The 18,085-nt window shown below is 54.1% G+C and overlaps 1 protein-coding gene across 3 annotated transcripts; it reads right to left on the reverse strand.

The window, feature by feature from the left end:
• Nucleotides 1-494: 494 nt before the first annotated feature.
• On the reverse strand, nucleotides 495-17,470 carry Trim8 (tripartite motif containing 8). Of its 3 annotated transcripts, none has more exons than XM_042689246.1 (7): nucleotides 15,826-17,470; nucleotides 4,485-4,580; nucleotides 3,782-4,015; nucleotides 2,614-2,645; nucleotides 2,362-2,477; nucleotides 1,417-2,041; nucleotides 495-1,374 (listed from the first exon to the last, which is right to left on the reverse strand). In XM_042689246.1, the coding sequence occupies exons 1-6, from the start codon at nucleotides 16,393-16,395 to the stop codon at nucleotides 1,434-1,436; spliced, it is 1,656 nt and encodes a 551-aa protein (XP_042545180.1). In that variant the 5' UTR covers nucleotides 16,396-17,470; the 3' UTR covers nucleotides 495-1,374; nucleotides 1,417-1,433. The 3 variants fall into 3 exon arrangements, with proteins under 3 accessions (XP_042545180.1, XP_042545179.1, XP_042545178.1); XM_042689245.1 differs by having other exon boundaries at nucleotides 495-1,370; nucleotides 1,413-2,041; XM_042689244.1 differs by having other exon boundaries at nucleotides 495-2,041.
• Between the last annotated feature and the right edge of the window lie 615 nt (nucleotides 17,471-18,085).

Here is an 18,085-nt window from a genome sequence, read left to right on the forward strand (position 1 = left end):
CAGAACTAGGTGGCTTCTCTCCCCAGGGGAAGGGGGGGGGGGGGGGGGGGGAGGGGCCAAGCCCAGCTACATTAAGTTCCAAAGGCCTCAGAACTGCAGTCCTGCACAGTGCCTGGTACACAATATTACTCAATAAATATTTGTCACTGGAAAATAGGTAAACTTTACAAGACGCACAGAAAGGTGTTTTTCCTTCGTCTGTCCTAGCTAAAAAGCACATTGGCAAAAACCTCAACGAGATACCAGGGGCCTGTGTAGCACAGGGCTGAGCCTGGGAGGCCTTCAATAAATATTTGTCAAATGAACCCAAGGTCAAGAGTAGATACAGTCAAGTGCTTGAGGAATTGACATTCACAGGCCTGGATTATTCCAGATCCAGGAGGGCAGAATCAAGGCAAAAGAGGGCAAGAGTCTTAATCTTTAGAAAGCCCTTTCAAAGCCCAAAGACCCCAGGCCTGAGTGTTGGGGGTAAGAGGCAAGGCAGGGAGCGGGGCTACGCCATCGTGTTTATTAGAAGGTTGGATTTCGGTGTGTGCTCTAGACAGATTACAGAATAAATACCTGTGCCTTGAGAACAGGAAGTCCACAATTCATACAAAGTGCTCACTACAGAAATTGCGGTGTCAAAATCCACATGAGGATCCAACTTGGGGCAGCCCCTCCTCCACCGACCTCAACAAGGGCTGTGCTATTGGTTTTTTTTTTAATTTTTATTATTTCTTTTATTTCTCTTAATTATTATTAATATTATTATTTGCTTTTGCTGTGGTCACTATCATTGGCAAAGTTCCTTTTCCCCTTTCCTGGACATGGGGCTCTGGTGTTTGAGAGATTCCACTCTGAGGCTGAGGGTGCCAAAAGCTGCTTGAGAAGTGGCCTTTGAGTTCCATTTGGGAAGATGTGAAAAGGAGAAATCATCCTTGGTTTAAAAACATTAAAAAAAAAAAAAAAGGTCCCACAATCTATAGGTCATTCCTTACTCAATCAGTGATCAAACTGCCCAAGAGAAAAAACAAGAGGGAGGAGAAATGGACCAGTGGGCACTGGACCTTCCCCCAGGGAAAGTGAGGAAGGCTTCAGGGGAAACTGAGGCTCCTTCCAAGATGTGAAGGGGAGTTAAAAAAAAAAAAGAAAAGAGTTCTGTGCCTTTAGACAGACATTTTTCCCAACTCAAGGACCACCTGCAGCCCCTGCCCCAGCTAGCTCCGACTGTCACCCCCACATCCGGGGGGAGGGAATTCATTATTTGAAAAAAAAAACAAAACAAAAGAAAAACCCCAAACAAAACAAAATCTGAAAGGAAAAGACTTGGGGGAATGAAGTGAGGAAGGGGGGGGGGGGGCAGAAGGGAGAAGGGCAGGTCTCTGGGTGCGGAATTCCCGAGCCGCCAGGGCTGGGGGGAAGGGTCCCCAGCCCCCGCCGCCTGCGTGGCGTTAGCTTGTCACGTAGTGTTTGGTGGATGGCTGCCCATACACCCTGTAGAAATCCTGGTGGCCAGGCTGCTGGGAGGCGTCGAGCCAGTCTCTGACTGCCAAGCCAGGAAGGGACTGGGGGACGGAGGGTGCAGGCGGAAGCGGGTGCGAGTACTCCTGTGAGGGCACTGTCCAGGAGAAGTGGCCAGAGCGAGGGTAGGGCTGGTGGCCGCCATGGTTGGCCACGGAAGAACAGTAACAGTTGTCCACGGAGCAGACCAGAATCTTGCGGCCGCCATACTGGGGGAGCATGGGCTGCTGGGCGGCGGAGCCATTGGGGTACTGCGATGGGGGGAACACAGGACTCGAGTGCACTGACTGGGTGCCACCTGGCAGGGCCACCAAGTGCTGCGTGGAGCTGCAGGGCCCCAGGGGTTGCCCAGACTGGCCCTCGCCGCTGGCCGTGCCTGCTGCCCCGTACTGGCTGCCCACGGGGCCGGAGGACGTCTCTAGGAAAGTGGCCTCCGGGAAGGCCGTCGAGTGCTTGCGCTTTTCCGCCCCAGAGCCACTCATGCCACAAGGGTAGAGGGGGACGCTCTGCAGGAAGGGCACCGGTGTGTTGAAAGGGCCTGTGAAGAGGTCGGGGCAAGCAAAAGATGTCAAAGCTCCCGGGCCAACCAATCCAGGCCTCTTCTCCCCTGCGACCTTGTGCCTCTCCGGGAGCAAACATGTGACTCCTAACTTTTCTATTAGGAGGCAGAGGCTACTATTCCCATTTGCCAGCTAAAGAAACAGAGGGTCAGGGAGCTAATGCAATTCACCCAAGTTCCCAAGACTAAGGTACAGAGACAGGTCTACTGAACTAGGCCACAAAGCCTCTCAGGAGAGAGTCTGGCGTTTACCCGAGACCAAAGGGCTCTCCCTTTTTAATGGTGGATGTTACCCTCACCTTCAAGCATCTTCCGAAGCTGTTTCTCCTTCTTGGCCACTTCATTCAGGAAGAGCTTGGAGTTCAAGTGGCCGATCTTAGGGGGAGAAAGGCTGCTGCCCGTGCAGGTCTGGGTCCTGGGGGCAGTGGGGGGGGGGGGGGGGGGGGGAGTGTCTGTGAGAAGGCATCATCAGTGAGCCCGCCCTCCCTCCAGGGGACCTGGGCCTCCCTTCCCTCCGGTATCCCCTGGAGTGGTGGGGGGCACTTGCTCACCTGTCCATTAGGATTTTCACAGACTTGGTATTCTGAAGGGAAAGAAAAGTCCGTCAGTAGAAAAGACAAGACAGAAGTTATCCCTGTCCACTCTCCCTGTTCAGGGCTGACCTTTGGGGCTCTTGAAGAACACCATTTTGGCAAACAGCTGCATTTATTGAGTTCCTGCTGTGTGGCCTGTGCCACTGTAAATAAAATTCCTATGAAGCCACTGTTTCTACCCGAGGTATCTGGGGTGGGGGTAAGTGTCTGCAGGCCCTTGGCCTTTTATCGGAAGTTACTGAACCAGATGTAGTTTGGAATTTGGAATATTCTGGATTTTGCTGGTTAGATGGTTCAGTGGTAGAGTGCTTGCCTTGCATGCATGAAGCCCTTGGTTCAATTCCTCAGCACCACATAAGCAGAAAAAGCCAGAAGTGGCATTGTGGCTCAAGTGCACTAGCCTTGAGCTGAAGAGCTCAGGGACAGTGCCCAGGCCCAGAGTTCAAGCCCCACAACAAGAACAAAAATAAAATTAAATTAAAAATCTGGAATACTCTGAATTTAAAAGAAAAAAATAGTCCCAGTATAGTATCATCCTAACAGGACAGCACAATCCAATCCACTAATGCTCCAGTAGCAATGCCTTTACATTTTCTTACCAAGTGAGATACTACTGTTCAACATCAGTCTGGTCAAATTTGCTGCTAAATTAGTTGCTAAAATTTCTTTCTGCTGTTTTCAGAGATTTTTAAGTTTTGGAATAATAAACAAGAATAGACTGAAATTAACCTCATTTTACAGATGAGGTAACAAGGCTCAGGAAGCCTCTCTGACCGCCCAAGGTCGCAAGGCTAGGACAAGCAGGTAGGTGGATTCAAACCCATGCAGGCTGGCATTAAGTAAAGGGCACGTCAGGGCTGGGAAGGTGGCTCAGTGGTAGAGCACTTGCCTTGCATGCATGAGGCTCTGGGTTCGATTCCTCAGCACCACATAAGAAAAAAGCCGGAAGTGGCTCTGTGGCTCAAGTGGTAGAGTGCTAGCCTTGAGCTGACAAGCTGAGGGACAGCGCCCAGGCCCAGAGGTCAGGCCCCACGACCCGACTCTCCCCTCCCCCCCCCCAAAAAAGGGCACGTGAGCCCACTAGGGGAATTCAAGTGTAGAGTGCCCCCCAGCCCTGCCAGCACACCTTCATGAAGCTGACATCCTCTGTCTTATCGAAAAGTAGCTGCAGAGAGCCAAGCAGCTTCTTGGCTTCTTGCATTCGTTCCCCGAGGTGCAGCGCCTGCGCCGCATTTTCACTGCAGAACTTGGCCTGGGCCTTGTCCAGGACCTCCACTGTTTGCCGCAGGTCCTCATCTAGTAGCTGGTGCAGCTTCTCGTACTGCAGCCGCACCTCCTCCTTCAGCTGGCTCACCTTCTCCTGTAGGTAGTGATGAAGGAGTAGGCAGATAAACACTGGAGCTAGGGTTGCTGCTGGAGTCTAGGCTCTGAGCCCCCAGGCAAGTTCCCCACTGGTACCCCTAGGCTCTGTGCCAGACACCCCTCCACCTGATGGAGGGCTCTGGCATAAAGCTGGGTGCCAGTGGATTACGCCTGTAATCACTGCTAATCAGAAGGCTGAGAGATCTGAAGCTCATGATTCCAAGCCAGCCCAGGCAGGAAAGTCGGTGAGACTGCTATCTCTAATAAACTACTCAAAAAGGCCAGAAGTAGTGCTGTGGCTCAAGTGGTAGTGTGCTAGCCTTAAGCACAAAGAGATTCAGGTGCAGTGCCCAGGAACTGAGTTCAAGCCCCAGAACTGGCAAAAATAAAAATTTAAAAAAGCCACCTACAGATAATTCTCCTAAGGACCCACACCACCCTCACCCTCCACCCAGGCGCTCTGCTACCTCCACCAGGCGCTTGTCTGACTCAAGCTTGTATAGCTGGTCCTCAATGTCCTGTTCTCGCTCCTCCAGCCGGTCCTGTTGCTTCATCAGCATCTTCTGCAGGGACAGGTAGAGTAGAAGCATCAGCAGGGCCAACCTTTCCAAGGATGACCAGGCATCTCCTATTCTCTACACGCAAATTCATTCTAGAAGTCCTTTCACTCAGGTGCCCTGAAATCTGTCACCAGCCAGTCTGATACATCTGGTCCTTATGCAACTCCAGGACCTGCTCAAAATTACTGGAACAGCCTCCAATAAGTAGGAGCCTGAGTAGTTTCCCACATATATTTATTATTTTTGGTGCTGGTCCTAGGGATTAAACTTAGGACCTGTGAGCTCTACCACTTGCACAGCTCCACTGTGAGCTCTACCACTTGCACAGCTCCACTTCCAGCTTTTTTGGCGGTTAATTGGAGGTAACAGTCTCATGATCTGGGTACTGGTAGCCCACACCTGTAATTCTAGCTACTCAGGAGGCTGAGATCTGAGGATTGCAGTTCAAAGCCAGCCCAGGCAGGTAAGTCTGTGAGACTTATCTCCAATTAACCACCAGAAAACTGGAAGTGGTGCTGTGGCTTAAGTGGTAGAGCACTAACCTTGGGCAGAAGAGCTTCAGGGACAGCATCCAGGCCTAGAGTTCAAGCCCTATGACCAACACAAAAACAACAACAAAAAACCCCAAAACAGTCTCACTGACTTTCTTTCCTGGGCTGGCTTCAAACTGTGATCTTCACATCTCAGTCTCTTTAGTATCTAGGATTATAGGCTAGATGAGCCATCAACACCCAGCTTCCTATATGTTTAAACTCAGAGCTTTTTCAGGACAGACTTGGGCCAGCTTTTGTTCTCCTGGCAATACTATAGTTTTGTTTTTTGTTGTTTTTGTCAGTTGTGGGGCTTGAACTTGGAGCCTGGATGTTGTCCCTCAGCTCTTCAGCTCAAGGCTAGTGCTCTACAATTTGAGCCATAGCGCCACTTCCGGCTTTTTCTGTTGATATGGTACCTCATGCATGTGAGGCAAGCATTCTACCACTGAACCACCTTCCCAGCCCTGACAATGCTATAGTTAATAGTAGCTAATGATTTCTTTCTTTCTTTTTCTTATGGTATTGGGGTTTGAACTTAGCCTGGTGTTTGCTCATTTGGCTGGTGCTCTACCACTTGAGCCATACCTTCAGTCTGGCATTTTGCTGGTTAACTGGAGATAGTCTCTCAGACTTTTATGTCTGGGCTGGCTTCAAACCTCAATCTTCTATATCTCAGCTTCTTGAGCAGCTAGGCTTACAGGCATAATCCAGCGTCAGGTTAAGGTCAGGAACTATTATGATTGTCATTTCACAGAAGAGAAAACTGAGGCCCATAGAGCTTAAGTAATTTGTCCAAAGTCATACACAGCAGTAAGTAACACAGACTCACTCTGGTGATTGGGCAGCAGGCTCTGTCTTTATCAAAGCAAGCAACCACTCCAGGAAGAGCACCATCTAATAGGTGAGTAGGCTGAGTTGCTGAGGATCAGATAATCTTCCAAGGTCACACAAGCCCTTGAGCTGGGCCAAAGAGCTTACCTTATGCTAGCCGTATAGTAGAGGGCAGCCTGCCAGCCACTCCCTCCCTCCCTTGCTCATAGGGCTGAGTTAGGCCTGGAATCCTGGCTATATTGTTCATCTCAGCCTGGCTATGAGACGCAGGCAGAAAGGACACTCTAGTTTTCGTAAGACCTGAGGCCATTCTGGGGCAAGACCAAACTCTTAATCTCTCTTTTCTAAAACCCTCTTTTGCCCCCTTCAGCAGACACACCTTGCTGAAGAACTCTTTCAAATACTTCTTACAGTGGCAGTGAAGGCCATTTTACATTTGACTCTCAATCCTTTAATGTCAAGCAAGTATAATGTGAGATCTTTGGCTAGGTGAGCACCCAGAGGCCTGGGTGATCTTGGGAGGTTATCTGATTCCTGCATTTTAGGGTACTCACCTCAAAGATGTGCTTCCCCGGGCAATTTAATTCCCACCACCCTGTTAATCTTTTCCTACAGCACGAGATAACTCTGGGGAACTTTCTATGGCCCAGCACATGTGCGTATAAATTATGCGGGTCTCTCCCTGGTCTGGGCATGTGGTAAGGGTGTCACATTCTGCTCTCCCTCTAGAGCTGTGCTCTCAAGTATGGTGGGCATTATTTACATGTGGCTACTTAAATCGAAGTTAGTGAAAAAGAGCCAGGCTTGGTAGCTCAACATATCTCTAATGCCAGAAATCCAGACAGAAGGCAGGAAGATTAAGAGTTGGAGGCTAGCCAGGACTACAGAGACCCTGCCCCAAACAAGCAAACGACATCCAGCCCCAGCCTCCGTTCCTCCGTTGCTCTGGCCTCATTTCAAGTGCTTAATAGTTACATGTAGCAATTATTGGACACAAAATGTTCCCATCATAAACAACAAAGTTCTTCCTAACAGCTCTGTTTCAGCCCCCTCTTCCTTCACTCCAGTGCTTGGGGATATAACCCCTTGCCTCGTGCATGCTAGGCAAGGGCTCAACTGAGTTAACATCCCTACTCCCTATTCTGGTGTCTTCTATTTGCCTCACAAAGTGTGTTCCGAGGCTGGGAATGTAGCTTAGTGGTAGAGTGCTTGCCTCGCATGCATGAAGCCCTGAGTTCAATTCCTCAGCACCACATAAACAGTTAAAGCCAGAAGTGGCGCTGTGGCAGGTGGTAGAGTGCTAGCCTTGAGCAAAAGCAGCTCAGAGACAGTGCCCAGGCCCTGAGTTCAAGCCCCAGGACTGGTAAAAAGAAAAGTAAAAGAAAAAGGCAGGGCTGGGAAGGTGGCTCAGTGATAGAGTGCTTGCCCTGCATGAATGAGACCCTGGGTTCCATTCCTCAGCACTATATAAACAGAAAAAGCCGGAAGTGGGTGCTGTGGCTCAAGTGGTAGAGGGCTAGCCCGGGTTGAAGAACTGAGTCACAGCGCCCAGGCTCAGAGTTCAAGCCCCGTGACCAAAAAAAAAAGGCACAACATAAACAGAAAAAGCCAAAAGTGGCGGTATGGCTCAAGTGGTAGAGCACTATAGCCCTGAACTTTGAAGTTCAGGAACAGAACCCAGGCCCTGAGTTCAAGCACAGGGACCAGCATAAACAAACAAATAAAACACTCTTAGACACTGAGAACAGGACTTCGCTGCTGTTGTCTTTCTTCACCTCCCCCCTTACTTCTTTTCTTTTCTTTTCTTTTTTGTCGGTCGTGGGGCTTGAACTCTGGGCCTGGGCGCTGTCCCTCAGCTCTTCAGCTCAAGGCGAGCGCTCTACCACTTGAGCTACAGCGCCACTTCCGGTTTTCTGGTGGTTTATTGGAGATAGGAGTCTCACGGTCTCTCCTGCCCGGGCTGGCTTTGAACCGCGATCCTCAGATCTCAGCCTCCTGAGTAGTTAGGATTACAGGTGTGAGCCACCAGCGCCCGGCTTATTTTCTTTTTTTTTTTTTTGGTCAGTCGTGGGGCTTGAACTTGGTCTGGGCGCTGTCCCTCAGCTCTTCAGCTCAAGGCAAGTGCTCCACCACTTGAGCTACAGCGCCACTTCCAGCTTTCTGGTGGCTTATTGGAGACAAGTTTCACAGGCTTTCCTGCCCGGGCTGGCTTTGAACTGTGACACTCAGATCTCAGCCTCTTGACTAGCTAGGATTACATGCATGAGCCACCAGTGCCCAGCTTTCCACCTCCCTTTATAGTCAGACCTTACTAGCCTGATTGTGCAATAGCTATAAAACATATTTACTGGGGCTGGGAAGGTGGCTCAGTGGTAGAACACTTGCCTTGCATGCATGAGGCCCTGGGTTCGATTCCTCAGCACCACATGAGCAAAAAGATAAAAACCGGAAGTGGGGCTGTGGCTCAAGTGGTAGAGTGCTAGCCTTGAGCTGAAGAGCTGAGGGACAGCGCCCAGGCCCAGAGGTCAAGCCCCACGACCGGACCAAAAAAAAAAAAAACATATTTACTGAATAAACCCAGGGGTTTTGCACATAAATTAAGTTTGTGGCCGGGCGCTGTGGCTCACACCCATAATCCTAACTACTCAGGAGGCGGGATCTGAAGATCACAGTTCAAAGCTAGCCCAGGCAGGAAAGACCAGGAGACTCTTATCTCCAATAAACCACCAGAAAACTGAAGTGGAGCTGTGGCTCAAGTGGTAGAGCCTTGAGCTGCAGAGCTCAGGGTCAGTGCCCAGGCCCAGAGTTCAAGCCCCATGACCAAGAAAAAAAAAAATTAAGTTTGCAAAGCAGCTCTGCATAACTGTAAGCATCCATGCAGCAAGATGGTTCCTTCTGCTCAGTGTGGGCCTCAAAGTAACTCTTTTTTTTTTTTTTTGGTCCGGTAGTGGGGCCTGAACTCTGGGCCTGGGCGCTATCCCTCGGCTCTTCAGCTCAAGGCTAGCGCTCTACCACTTGATCACAGCGCCACTTCCGGTATTTTTCTTTTTGCTTATGTGGTGCTGAGGAATCGAACCCAGGGCCTCAGGCATGCAAGGCAAGCACTCTGCCACTGCGCCACCTTCCCAGCCCTCAAAGTAACTCTTGAATTTGGCCTACGATCTCCTCCTCACTATACCCAACTGACTTCCCAAAGACAAAATACTAACATTTTTTTCCTCATTCCCCAAACCATTTTACTTATAGGGAAGCCAAGACCAGCAAGAGACTTCAGACAGACCCTTTTTGTATATGCAGCTAACTCAGAAACAAAGAACCAGGATGCTGGGGCACAAGGAGGTGGGATGTGATAAAGTTGGGGTCCTCCCCTAGGTTGCATGACATCACTGACCCAGCAGATTTCGGCCTGGCTCCTACCCTAGCTCAGTGTGTGTTGGCTTGAAGGACAAGTCAACAGTAAATCTGATTGTGCAGGGGCAGGAAAAAAGGGGTGCCCACATCCATGCAGCCGTGTACATACACTCGGCCCTGAGCAATGCCCTTGTGTATTTTCACCTACACCCAACTCATTGCACAGTGATCGTTGGGTGGCTTGGAGTCTTCAGACAATAGAGGCCATATGTAGAAACATGAGGCTTTCTTGCCTTCCCTGTGATAAATGGCCCTCAAACGCTTGCCTGCCACTGCCCAGCCCCACACCTGGGACAAGGCTGCTTCCCAGGTGCATCTTAGAATCCAGGCCACTCCTGTCATCTCAGGGTCCTGGACATCTGACAGCCCAAGCCACTACTTCCTCATTAGTCTTATACCCCAATCTGCCTCTCAATTACGCCTGGATGACCAACCACCCCATCAGGAACAGATTAGAGGATGTACTAGGCCGAGTCCCAGGTGAGGGAGGGAAGATACAGCCCCAGGTTTCCAGTCTAGCCTCACTCGGAGACCAGGAATGAGGCTGGCAGGATCCACTGAATAGGCCAGAGGAAGCCCCTCCCCCAACCATCTCTGAAGCCCTCCAGTTCACAGCTGATCCCGCAGCAGGAAAGAGAGAGGCACCTCCAGCCCCTTCCCTCATCCTCTAGGCATTCAGGGTCTCCAGTGTCCTTCCTTGGCCCTCTGAAAAAGGGAGAGAAGCTGAGGCAGGCCTTGCAACAGCAGTGGCCACACTCCCTAGAAGGGGGCTCAACTTCTCCCCATCTCAAGGCCACAGGCTCTTAGCTCAGATGCAGGGGTTGAGAGAGGAAGGAGAAGCTAGCCAGAGGTGGCAGCAAGCCAGATGGGGCTGGGAGGGCCCCGCTGGCCAGTTCAGGCTTTCAGGACTGCCTTTTTTCTTCCCTCAGTGCCAAGTGATCTTAATCCTTCTACAGACCCCTGCGACAAGGAGTTTATTTCTCTACTTCCAACACTAGGAGGAAGGAGAGCTGTCCATCTGCTACCTCTCCCCAATTCCACCAAGAAGAAAATCAGGTTGGGAGACACTGGAGGACCAGAGACTAAGGAAGCGGGCCTGTGCCCTTCCCATCCCCAGCAGCCTCCCCCAGGGAATCACGTTTCCCACCTGGGAAAAAGCCACAGCTGAGGTGGGACCAGATTTCCCAGTGCGTTCACAGCAAGGCCTCCCAATAGCAACACGGGGGAAGAAGCTTCACAACCTGCTTCCAGCCCACCGTAAGCCACCTGAACTGTGGCAGGTAGGCGGGAGCAGGAATCATGGCATAGACTAGAAGCACTGTAGCCACCAGACCTCCAAAGAGAAGGGCAGCGTGGGGCCTGCTCACCCCAGTCCCTGCCTCTTAAGGCTTCGGGCCTTCTGGGGCTTGCTCTTTGGCAGCCACACCAGTGGCTGGCCTAGCCAGCCCCACCCAGGAACCCTGCTTCTTGGACTTATCCTTGATGGTTCTCTGCTTTGAGCCTACTCTCTTGCTGTCCCCAAAAACATGAAAAGAGGGAATTCAGCCCCTGGAAAGCCTCAGGCACCTCTGAGGCTGGACTACCCAGGCCCCACTGGCATTTTGCTGCTAGACTAAACTGGGCAGAAGGGTGAGGCACAGGGACTATGGGCTGTATAAAAGTTAATAAATAAAAATAATAATAGAAGCCTGGAACAACCTTGAAGAGAAGCAAGGCCAGTGGGGGACTGGCAAGAGGCAGGGCCTTAGGTTTGAAGGCAGAGCGGAGGATGGCACCAGCAGCTCTGGTGGGGACGGAAGGGAGGAGCTGGGCTGCTGGAGCGCAGCTTCCAGCTCAGGTCTTGCTCAGATGCTTCTTCTCATGCCAGTTACAGCTCAGCTCTGGCACCCTGTTCATCAGAGCTGCTCCAATCCCAACTTTCTCTCTAGCTGCTGGGCGCTCCCTCTACTCCTACCTCAGCCCTTGTCCCAGGAGCACATTCCTGGCTCACAGCACCCTCCCCTTCTCTCCCCAAAGCCCCCCTTTTCCTGCCTTTCTGGCTACCATGTGAACTTCAGGCTGAAAAAACCGGATCCAGAAGAGAAGGGATGATGGGACAAAAGTCAGGGCGCGGAGAGCAGGCAGGCACCTCGGAGCCACAAGCAGGCAAACCGGGCAGGCTGAGGCTTCCCAGCTGCAGAGTAGAATTAGCTTTTGCCATGCAGAGAGCAGCGCTCTGGGGCAGCAGAACAAAGAGGCGAGAGAGAAAGCCCCCCTTTGTCTGGGTTTGAATGCCAGGCCAGCCGAGGATGAAGGCTTTCCCGGAGCCAGGGATGAGGCCAGCCAGCTCAGCCCAGGGCAGGGGCCCAAACCAGGCATCTTATGCCCACCCAGGCGGCTCCTTTCCCCACATCTCTGCAGAACCCATCGGCAGCCTGTAACAGCTGACGCTAAGATGACTCCCAGCTTTTCCTCCCTTTCCCAACACCCCTATCAGGTAAGAAAGTCACATGCCCCCTGGGAGACTTGCAGCTACCCCATCACCTAAGCAAGTACAGTCAGGCAGTGACAAGTGCATATGCAACTTGAACTGGAAGGTACAGAGCCAGCATGGTACACAGACAGCCTGCACATGTGTGTGCAATTTCTCACACACTTTCCTAACCCCATAGCCACACACGAAACACATATGTAAGTCAGTCACACGTGGTCCTTCCCAAGAGATACCATGTGAGAGGTATATAACCCTCACTACCTACCCACACCCACACCCATACTCACACACACACACACACCCATACACACACACACACCCATACCCATATACACACACACACACAACCTGCAGTCATGGACGCACAGGCGCCCAGAGCTGCGGGAAGCAGAGCAATCAATAGGGTGAGCATGACAGTAGCCCCGCTGTGTCAGCAAGATCCTGGGGTAGAGGTGGGGGGCTGGGCCTTTGCCTAAGGCTCTTGTTCTGTCCCAGGGAGAAAAGCCAAGCTAGCCCCCCACCACCTTCTGAGAAGACCCAGGATGGCCAAGGGCAGACACCCTCAGAACATTCTCTCTCTGCTGGCCTCCAAACTCAGTCTACTCTGGGCCAAGAGCAGTGGATGTGCACTGCCTGAGTCAGGATACAGCCCCAGTCTTTTCTCCCCAGCCCACCCAGAGACAGACACACAGGCAGAGTGCTCCAGCCCCTCTAAGGGACAATGTGAGCCAGATGTCCACACTCCAGGCAGCTTTGAACCCCAAAGTGGCCCAAACAGTAGGCTCCCCTCCCCTAAGAACACCTCTTCTCAGCTCTGCGCCTGGGAGGATTCAAGGAGCAAGGTCCTGGCAACACTTCCAGTGTTGGTACAGGGTCCGAGGGATGACAGATGCACACACACCTAAACACATGTACAACACACCCCTGCAAAGCCCTTTACGCACATACCTGGGCCTCCTCTTGGGTTCTTTCCATATTGAGGGGGGTCACGTGGGTGCTCCCGACTCCTACCAGCCCTAGTTAACTCGGATGGACTCCTGAGCTGGGAGGTAGAAGGGGTTTGCCCATCCAGGACTGCTAGGCTTGAGCCTACCTGGATGTCCCAATCCTGAGCCCTTAGCCCTATCATACCCCATGGGAAAACACGTTTAGGGCAGAAGCATGTGCCAGAGAGTGATTTGAAGTCCACGTGGTAGGCATCCAGGCCTCAGGCAATATGGCCCACACACTGGTTTCCCTAAGGCAAAGTGGAGCAACATGACCTGCACAGACTGAGTTCCCCTGAGTCAGTGCCCCAGGCTGGGTGAGGACCAGCTGCCCTCCTGCTGCCTGCCCTCACCATGACAATGGCTCAAGGGCACAGTGGGTGCCTAGGCACACCAGGGATGGGTTCATCTGGGTTTCCTACTTGTAGCCAACTGAGCTGGCACCCCAACCAATCCCATTCAGGGACGGCAGGAGGAAGCACAAGAAGAGACCATATTTTAAGGCCTGTGTAAGGCCTTTGCTTCTGCTCATATATTCTGAGGCATGTCATTGCAGTTATCCATGGCACCATCAAAGGCCCTTTAAGACAGACTCCCTCCAGCAAGGGAAAAGGGTCTAAGACAAAGGCCTTTCCTCATGTTTGGCCTGGGGTTGGAGGAAGAGGACAGGATTGTTTTTTTCAGCTTCCCTTTAGCTCAACCCTTTCTCCAGGGCAGACCTCCATTCTTTCACATTAAATCAAACTCACATTTGAATGACACTGGACTGCTACTGAAGAGGTTTCCAACCCCTGGAACACCGGGAAGAATGGAGGTGTAGGAGCCTGAAGGAAGATGAGACTCAAGTCTGCCAGGCCCAGATGCTGAGCACACAGAATTGCACATCTGTCCCTAATGCAAAAGCTACTATTTCTGAGCTTGCCCACACCAGGCACAAGAACACGAACAGGAGAACACACACACACACACACACACACACACACACACACAGAGATGCTGACAAAGTTCAGTGCTGCTTCCATCCAGTCTGGAGATCAAGGGCTTGCTGGTTTACCACCTAGTGCTACAGGCAGGAGATAAGTCCATTTGAAGGCAAATACAGACACACATTATACCAAGTGAAGTATAATGCAGTTTTCTGCCCCTCTCTAAGACATCCCACACAGATTTTAGTAGGAGCTGGGCCCCTGGGCAGACACATCTGTTCAACACCCTGGGTGCTGTCCCTTCGGCTCCATTCAGCCACACTGCCTTCTTTCACCACTGCCAATCCCAGGACAGAGAACGGACAGCTTTCCTTTCTCTAGCCTCTGCTCTTTCCCAGCCTCCTCCCCTGCCATCTTTATTAATAGCAGCAGCTTCCCAATACTAGCGAAAGTGTGGGCAGTGCCTGCCCTCACTCTAGGGCAGAGGACAGCAGGGTTCCAGAGGCTCCTCCACTTTCCTCGGGCAGCTTTAGCCTTTTCCAACTCTTGAAGGGGTGAGGGAGTGGCTTCTCGCTCCATCCCCCACACTTCCTTTAAGAAACCAGAGGCCTCTCCTGGCACAAAACCCCAGAGCTAGCCCATCAGATTGCAAACTAATTATACAGCAAATTTTGTTATCCCCGCCCTCAGCCTGCGGTGGCCCTCCTGCCTTTTGTTGGTTGTATATGTATGTTTTTTAATTGCTAAACAGTGACTCATTTGGGCTGTTTCCCACCACCACCACAGGAAACAGCCCCCATCTACCATCATGTCCGGCTCAGAGCTTCCTCATACCCCACTGCCTCACAAGCCTCCCGGGGGCCCCCACCCATAAACACTCCCAGCCCGTCCAAAGCCAACCTCGCCCCCATGATATCACACCCAAGCCCCAAGCTGGGGCTTCGAAAGGGCTCAGTCTCAGGCCAAGCCTGGTGACTCAACCCTGAGAGCCAGAAGACCCGGGAGGGACGGACCTCGGAGGAGCCCCCTCCACTGAAGGGGAAGGGAAGAGGGCTCCGTCCAGCTCGCAAACCAAGCTCGGAGGCCCGAGGGGGAAGGCGGTTTTGACATTGGCCGCTGCTGCAGGGTGTATACAATGGGAGGGGGTGCGGTTCAGTAATCACCCAGCCGGCAGCCCAGGGGAGCCAGCTGCCTGAAACCAGATTTCAAGGCGGCTCAACCTTAAACCCACAGGATTCTTTTTCCGTCTTCCACCTCCCCTACCCAAATGTGGGAGGGCTGAGCTGGAAGGGAAGGGCCCAGGGTGAGGAAGACACATACTTTAAGGTTTGTTCATGCACTCTCGGGCAACACACACACGCACACATACACACACACGCACACATACACACACACGCACGCACAGAGATGGCAGCCTCTCACACCCAGAGCGTCTGCACTGACTAATTCGCAGAGCTGACACTGTCCGGTGCCTCCTCCGGCTGCCCCGGCCTTGTCTAGGGGGGGGGATACTGGAGTTCTGCTCACCCTCCGGAAGCTCCCCCCGCCCCCAATGTGTTTCCAATAGAGCTTAAAACTAACATGGCTGCTTTTGTTTACTTCCTCATTGGTATGCCAGCCTCATGGATCATGTCAGCCACAGCAGCGGCACCAGGACACTCATTACATAAACAGCAGCTGGAGAAGCAGGACCGGGGTCACTGCTTTGGTGACTTCCCGTAGGGCTTACAGAAACAGTGTTGGGGGAGGGTGCTGCGCCAAACAGAAACGCAACCCCCAAACTCTTACCTCTGACAACCCCCCACTCCCCGACACCCCATGCACCCACGCCAGTTCCATAAAGGACTCGAACACAGGTGCGGGAATGTATCCCAGCAGCGATCTGGGGCCCTTCTTTCCAGGATCTTACCTGCCCCCCCCACCCCAAACTTTCAGAGAAGAGTTTGGAAAGGGGGCCTTTCTAGCCTGATGTCACACCACTCAGCCTATTAAGATGAATGGTTTCCTAGGCGAGAGGAAGTGTGTGTGTGTGTGTGTGTGTGTGTGTGTGTGTGCGCGCGCGCGTGTGCCTGCGTGCGAGGTACTTGCCCTGATCTCATTCCTCCGGATCTCCACGTCGCACACCGAGTGTCCCTGATGCGCACCGCTGTAGTAGCAGCAGTACTGGCACACGGCCACCTGCTCGGCCTCGCAGTGGTAGAGGCGGTAGGCGTTGTGCTGCGGGCAGCTCCAGGCCCGCACGTCGTCCGCCTCCACCAGGAGGTGCCCGCGGGCGGTGGAGGGCTGCTGCAGGTGCGTCTGCACGTGGGACTGGCAGCAGGGCGCCTCGCAGCGCAGGCAGACCTTCTGCGCGGGCAGCGGGGGGCCGCGGCGGCAGAACACGCAGTGCAGCGCCGCCGGCGGCTTCTCCACGTGCAGGGCGTTGAACTTCTCCACGATGTTGGTGAGCTTCAGGTTCTTCTCCAGCCCCGGCTTCTGGTTGTAGGCCTGATTGCACTCCGGGCAGCGCACCAGGCCGCTGTCCTTGGCCCACGCTTCGCCGATGCAGCCCCGACAAAAGTTGTGTTTGCACGGCAGCTGCACGGGCTCCACGAAGACGTGCAGGCAGATGGGGCAGATGAGCTCCTCCTCGAAGCAGTTCTTCCAATTCTCCGCCATGGCGGCTGCGGCCAGGGGGCCCGGGCAGGCCTCCCCAACTCCCCAACCCTGGGGGTCCGTCCGGTGCAGCTGTGGGCCCACAGAGGCCGGAGCTCCGGCTCCCAGCGGCCCCGACAGTCGCTCAATCACCAGCGTCTTCCGCGTGCCCGCCCCCCGGAGGAAGGAGCCTCGGTCCTCGCGCCGCGCGCGCCGCCGTCGGCGTCTCCTCCTCCTCCCGAGCGCTTAGCGGGAGGCGGCGGACTGCGCCAGGGCCGCGGCTGGGGCACCGGCCCTGGAGGGGAGCGCTGGGCTCCAAATTCCATATAAGAGGCCGCTTCCTCCGTCGGTGCGGCTACGGCAGCTGCGGCCCACAGCCTGCGCTCGGCCCCGCGGCGGACATAGGGGCGCGCCCCGAGGCGGACGGCGCCGGGGAGCCGCACACTACTTCCTCTAACGACGGCCGCGGCGATAGTGGCTCCCGCCTGGCTCGGTGACGCCGTGCCTCCCTCGCCTGGCCCAGGGCCGAGGTCCGAGGGGCCCGGGAAGCGAGTGCGATCGTAGCCGAGGGCTGCTAGAGGCGGACGGGGCGGAGCAGGCGAGCCGGCGGTCTCCGGGCCGGGGCGCGGGCGGACCCCCACTGGCCGGCCGGGTGCGGGCTGCGGGGCGCGGGCGGGCCGTCTCCGGGGCGCTGCGTGAGCGCTGGGGCAGTCATTCAGATGAAATTCCAGTCCCCGGCCAGAGACACCAGCCCGCCTCTGCCTTCCTCCTCCCTTCACAAATAGAAACGGAAGGGGGAGGGAGAGAAGTGGAAAAAAAAAAAAAAAAAGCAACCAGAAAAGGAGGGAGGGGGGAAGGGAGGGAGAGAAGGAGGGAGAAGCCCCGGAGGTGCTCCGGCCTGACCCCCTCGTTGCTACTTCTGCGCTCCCGTAGGACCCGCGGCGAGCCGGGCGCCCCGAGCCGCGGAAAGACCCCACTCTCCGTCTCCGCGCTGGGCGGGCGCCGCGGCTCTGCCGAGGAAAACAAGGATTGATCAAACTAGAAAGGAATTTTTCTCAACTGCTAATGAACGGGAGGCTCGGCGGCCGGCCTCCCCTCCCCCCGCCGGCCCTCCCCCTCCGCCCCCCCCCCCACTTTCTTTTCTTCTCGGCCTCTGCTCCGGCCTGGAAGGCTCCGGGCTGCGGTCGGAGCCAGCCTGCGGCGGCGGGGCTGGGCCAAGCTGCCTCCTCACAGCCCAGCCATCTTGCTTGGGCTCCTGGCGGCGGCGGCGGCGGCGGCGGCCGGGGGTCCGGGCGCGCGCACTCGAGGGTCCTGGAGGTTGTTTTTTTTTCCTGGTGGGATTTTTTTTTTCTGTCTCTCTCTCTCTCAAAGGAGAGGGCTAGTGGCCTCCAGCAAATTAGAAGAAGGGGGGAGAAAATGCCAAGTCCTGATTTCTCTCCACCTCTGCTCCACCCACCCTAGTCTTTTCCAAAAAAATAAAAAGATTAGAATGGGAAGAAGTCGGCAGAAAGGCGAGCGGCCCGCGGCTCCCCCCACCCCACCCCGGCTGCTGCCCAGGAGACGCGTCCGGGGCGGGCCCCGCACCGGTCGCTCCGTCCGTGAGTCCGTTTGTCCGCCTCCAGCTTCTCCGGTGAAGGGAGGGCACTCCGGGCAGGGGCTCCGCAGAGGCTGTCGTTTCAGAGCTTTATCCACAGATCAAAAAGAAGAGAGAAAA

This window comes from Dipodomys spectabilis, unplaced genomic scaffold (assembly GCF_019054845.1).
Source record: "Dipodomys spectabilis isolate Male_0828 unplaced genomic scaffold, ASM1905484v1 ptg000125l, whole genome shotgun sequence".
Classification (NCBI taxonomy): Eukaryota; Metazoa; Chordata; class Mammalia; order Rodentia; family Heteromyidae; genus Dipodomys; species Dipodomys spectabilis.

What these genes read in the sequence shown, in the direction of transcription:
- Trim8 (XM_042689246.1), bottom strand. Translation starts at nt 16,395, where the DNA reads ATGGCGGAGAATTGGAAGAACTGCTTCGAGGAGGAGCTCATCTGCCCC. An exon ending in CAGACAAGCGCCTGGTGGAG is followed by an intron (nt 4,016 to 4,484) that starts GTAGCAGAGCGC and finishes CACTACCTACAG; the next exon opens with GAGAAGGTGAGCCAGCTGAA. An exon ending in GTGAAAATCCTAATGGACAG is followed by an intron (nt 2,478 to 2,613) that starts GTGAGCAAGTGC and finishes CACTGCCCCCAG; the next exon opens with GACCCAGACCTGCACGGGCA.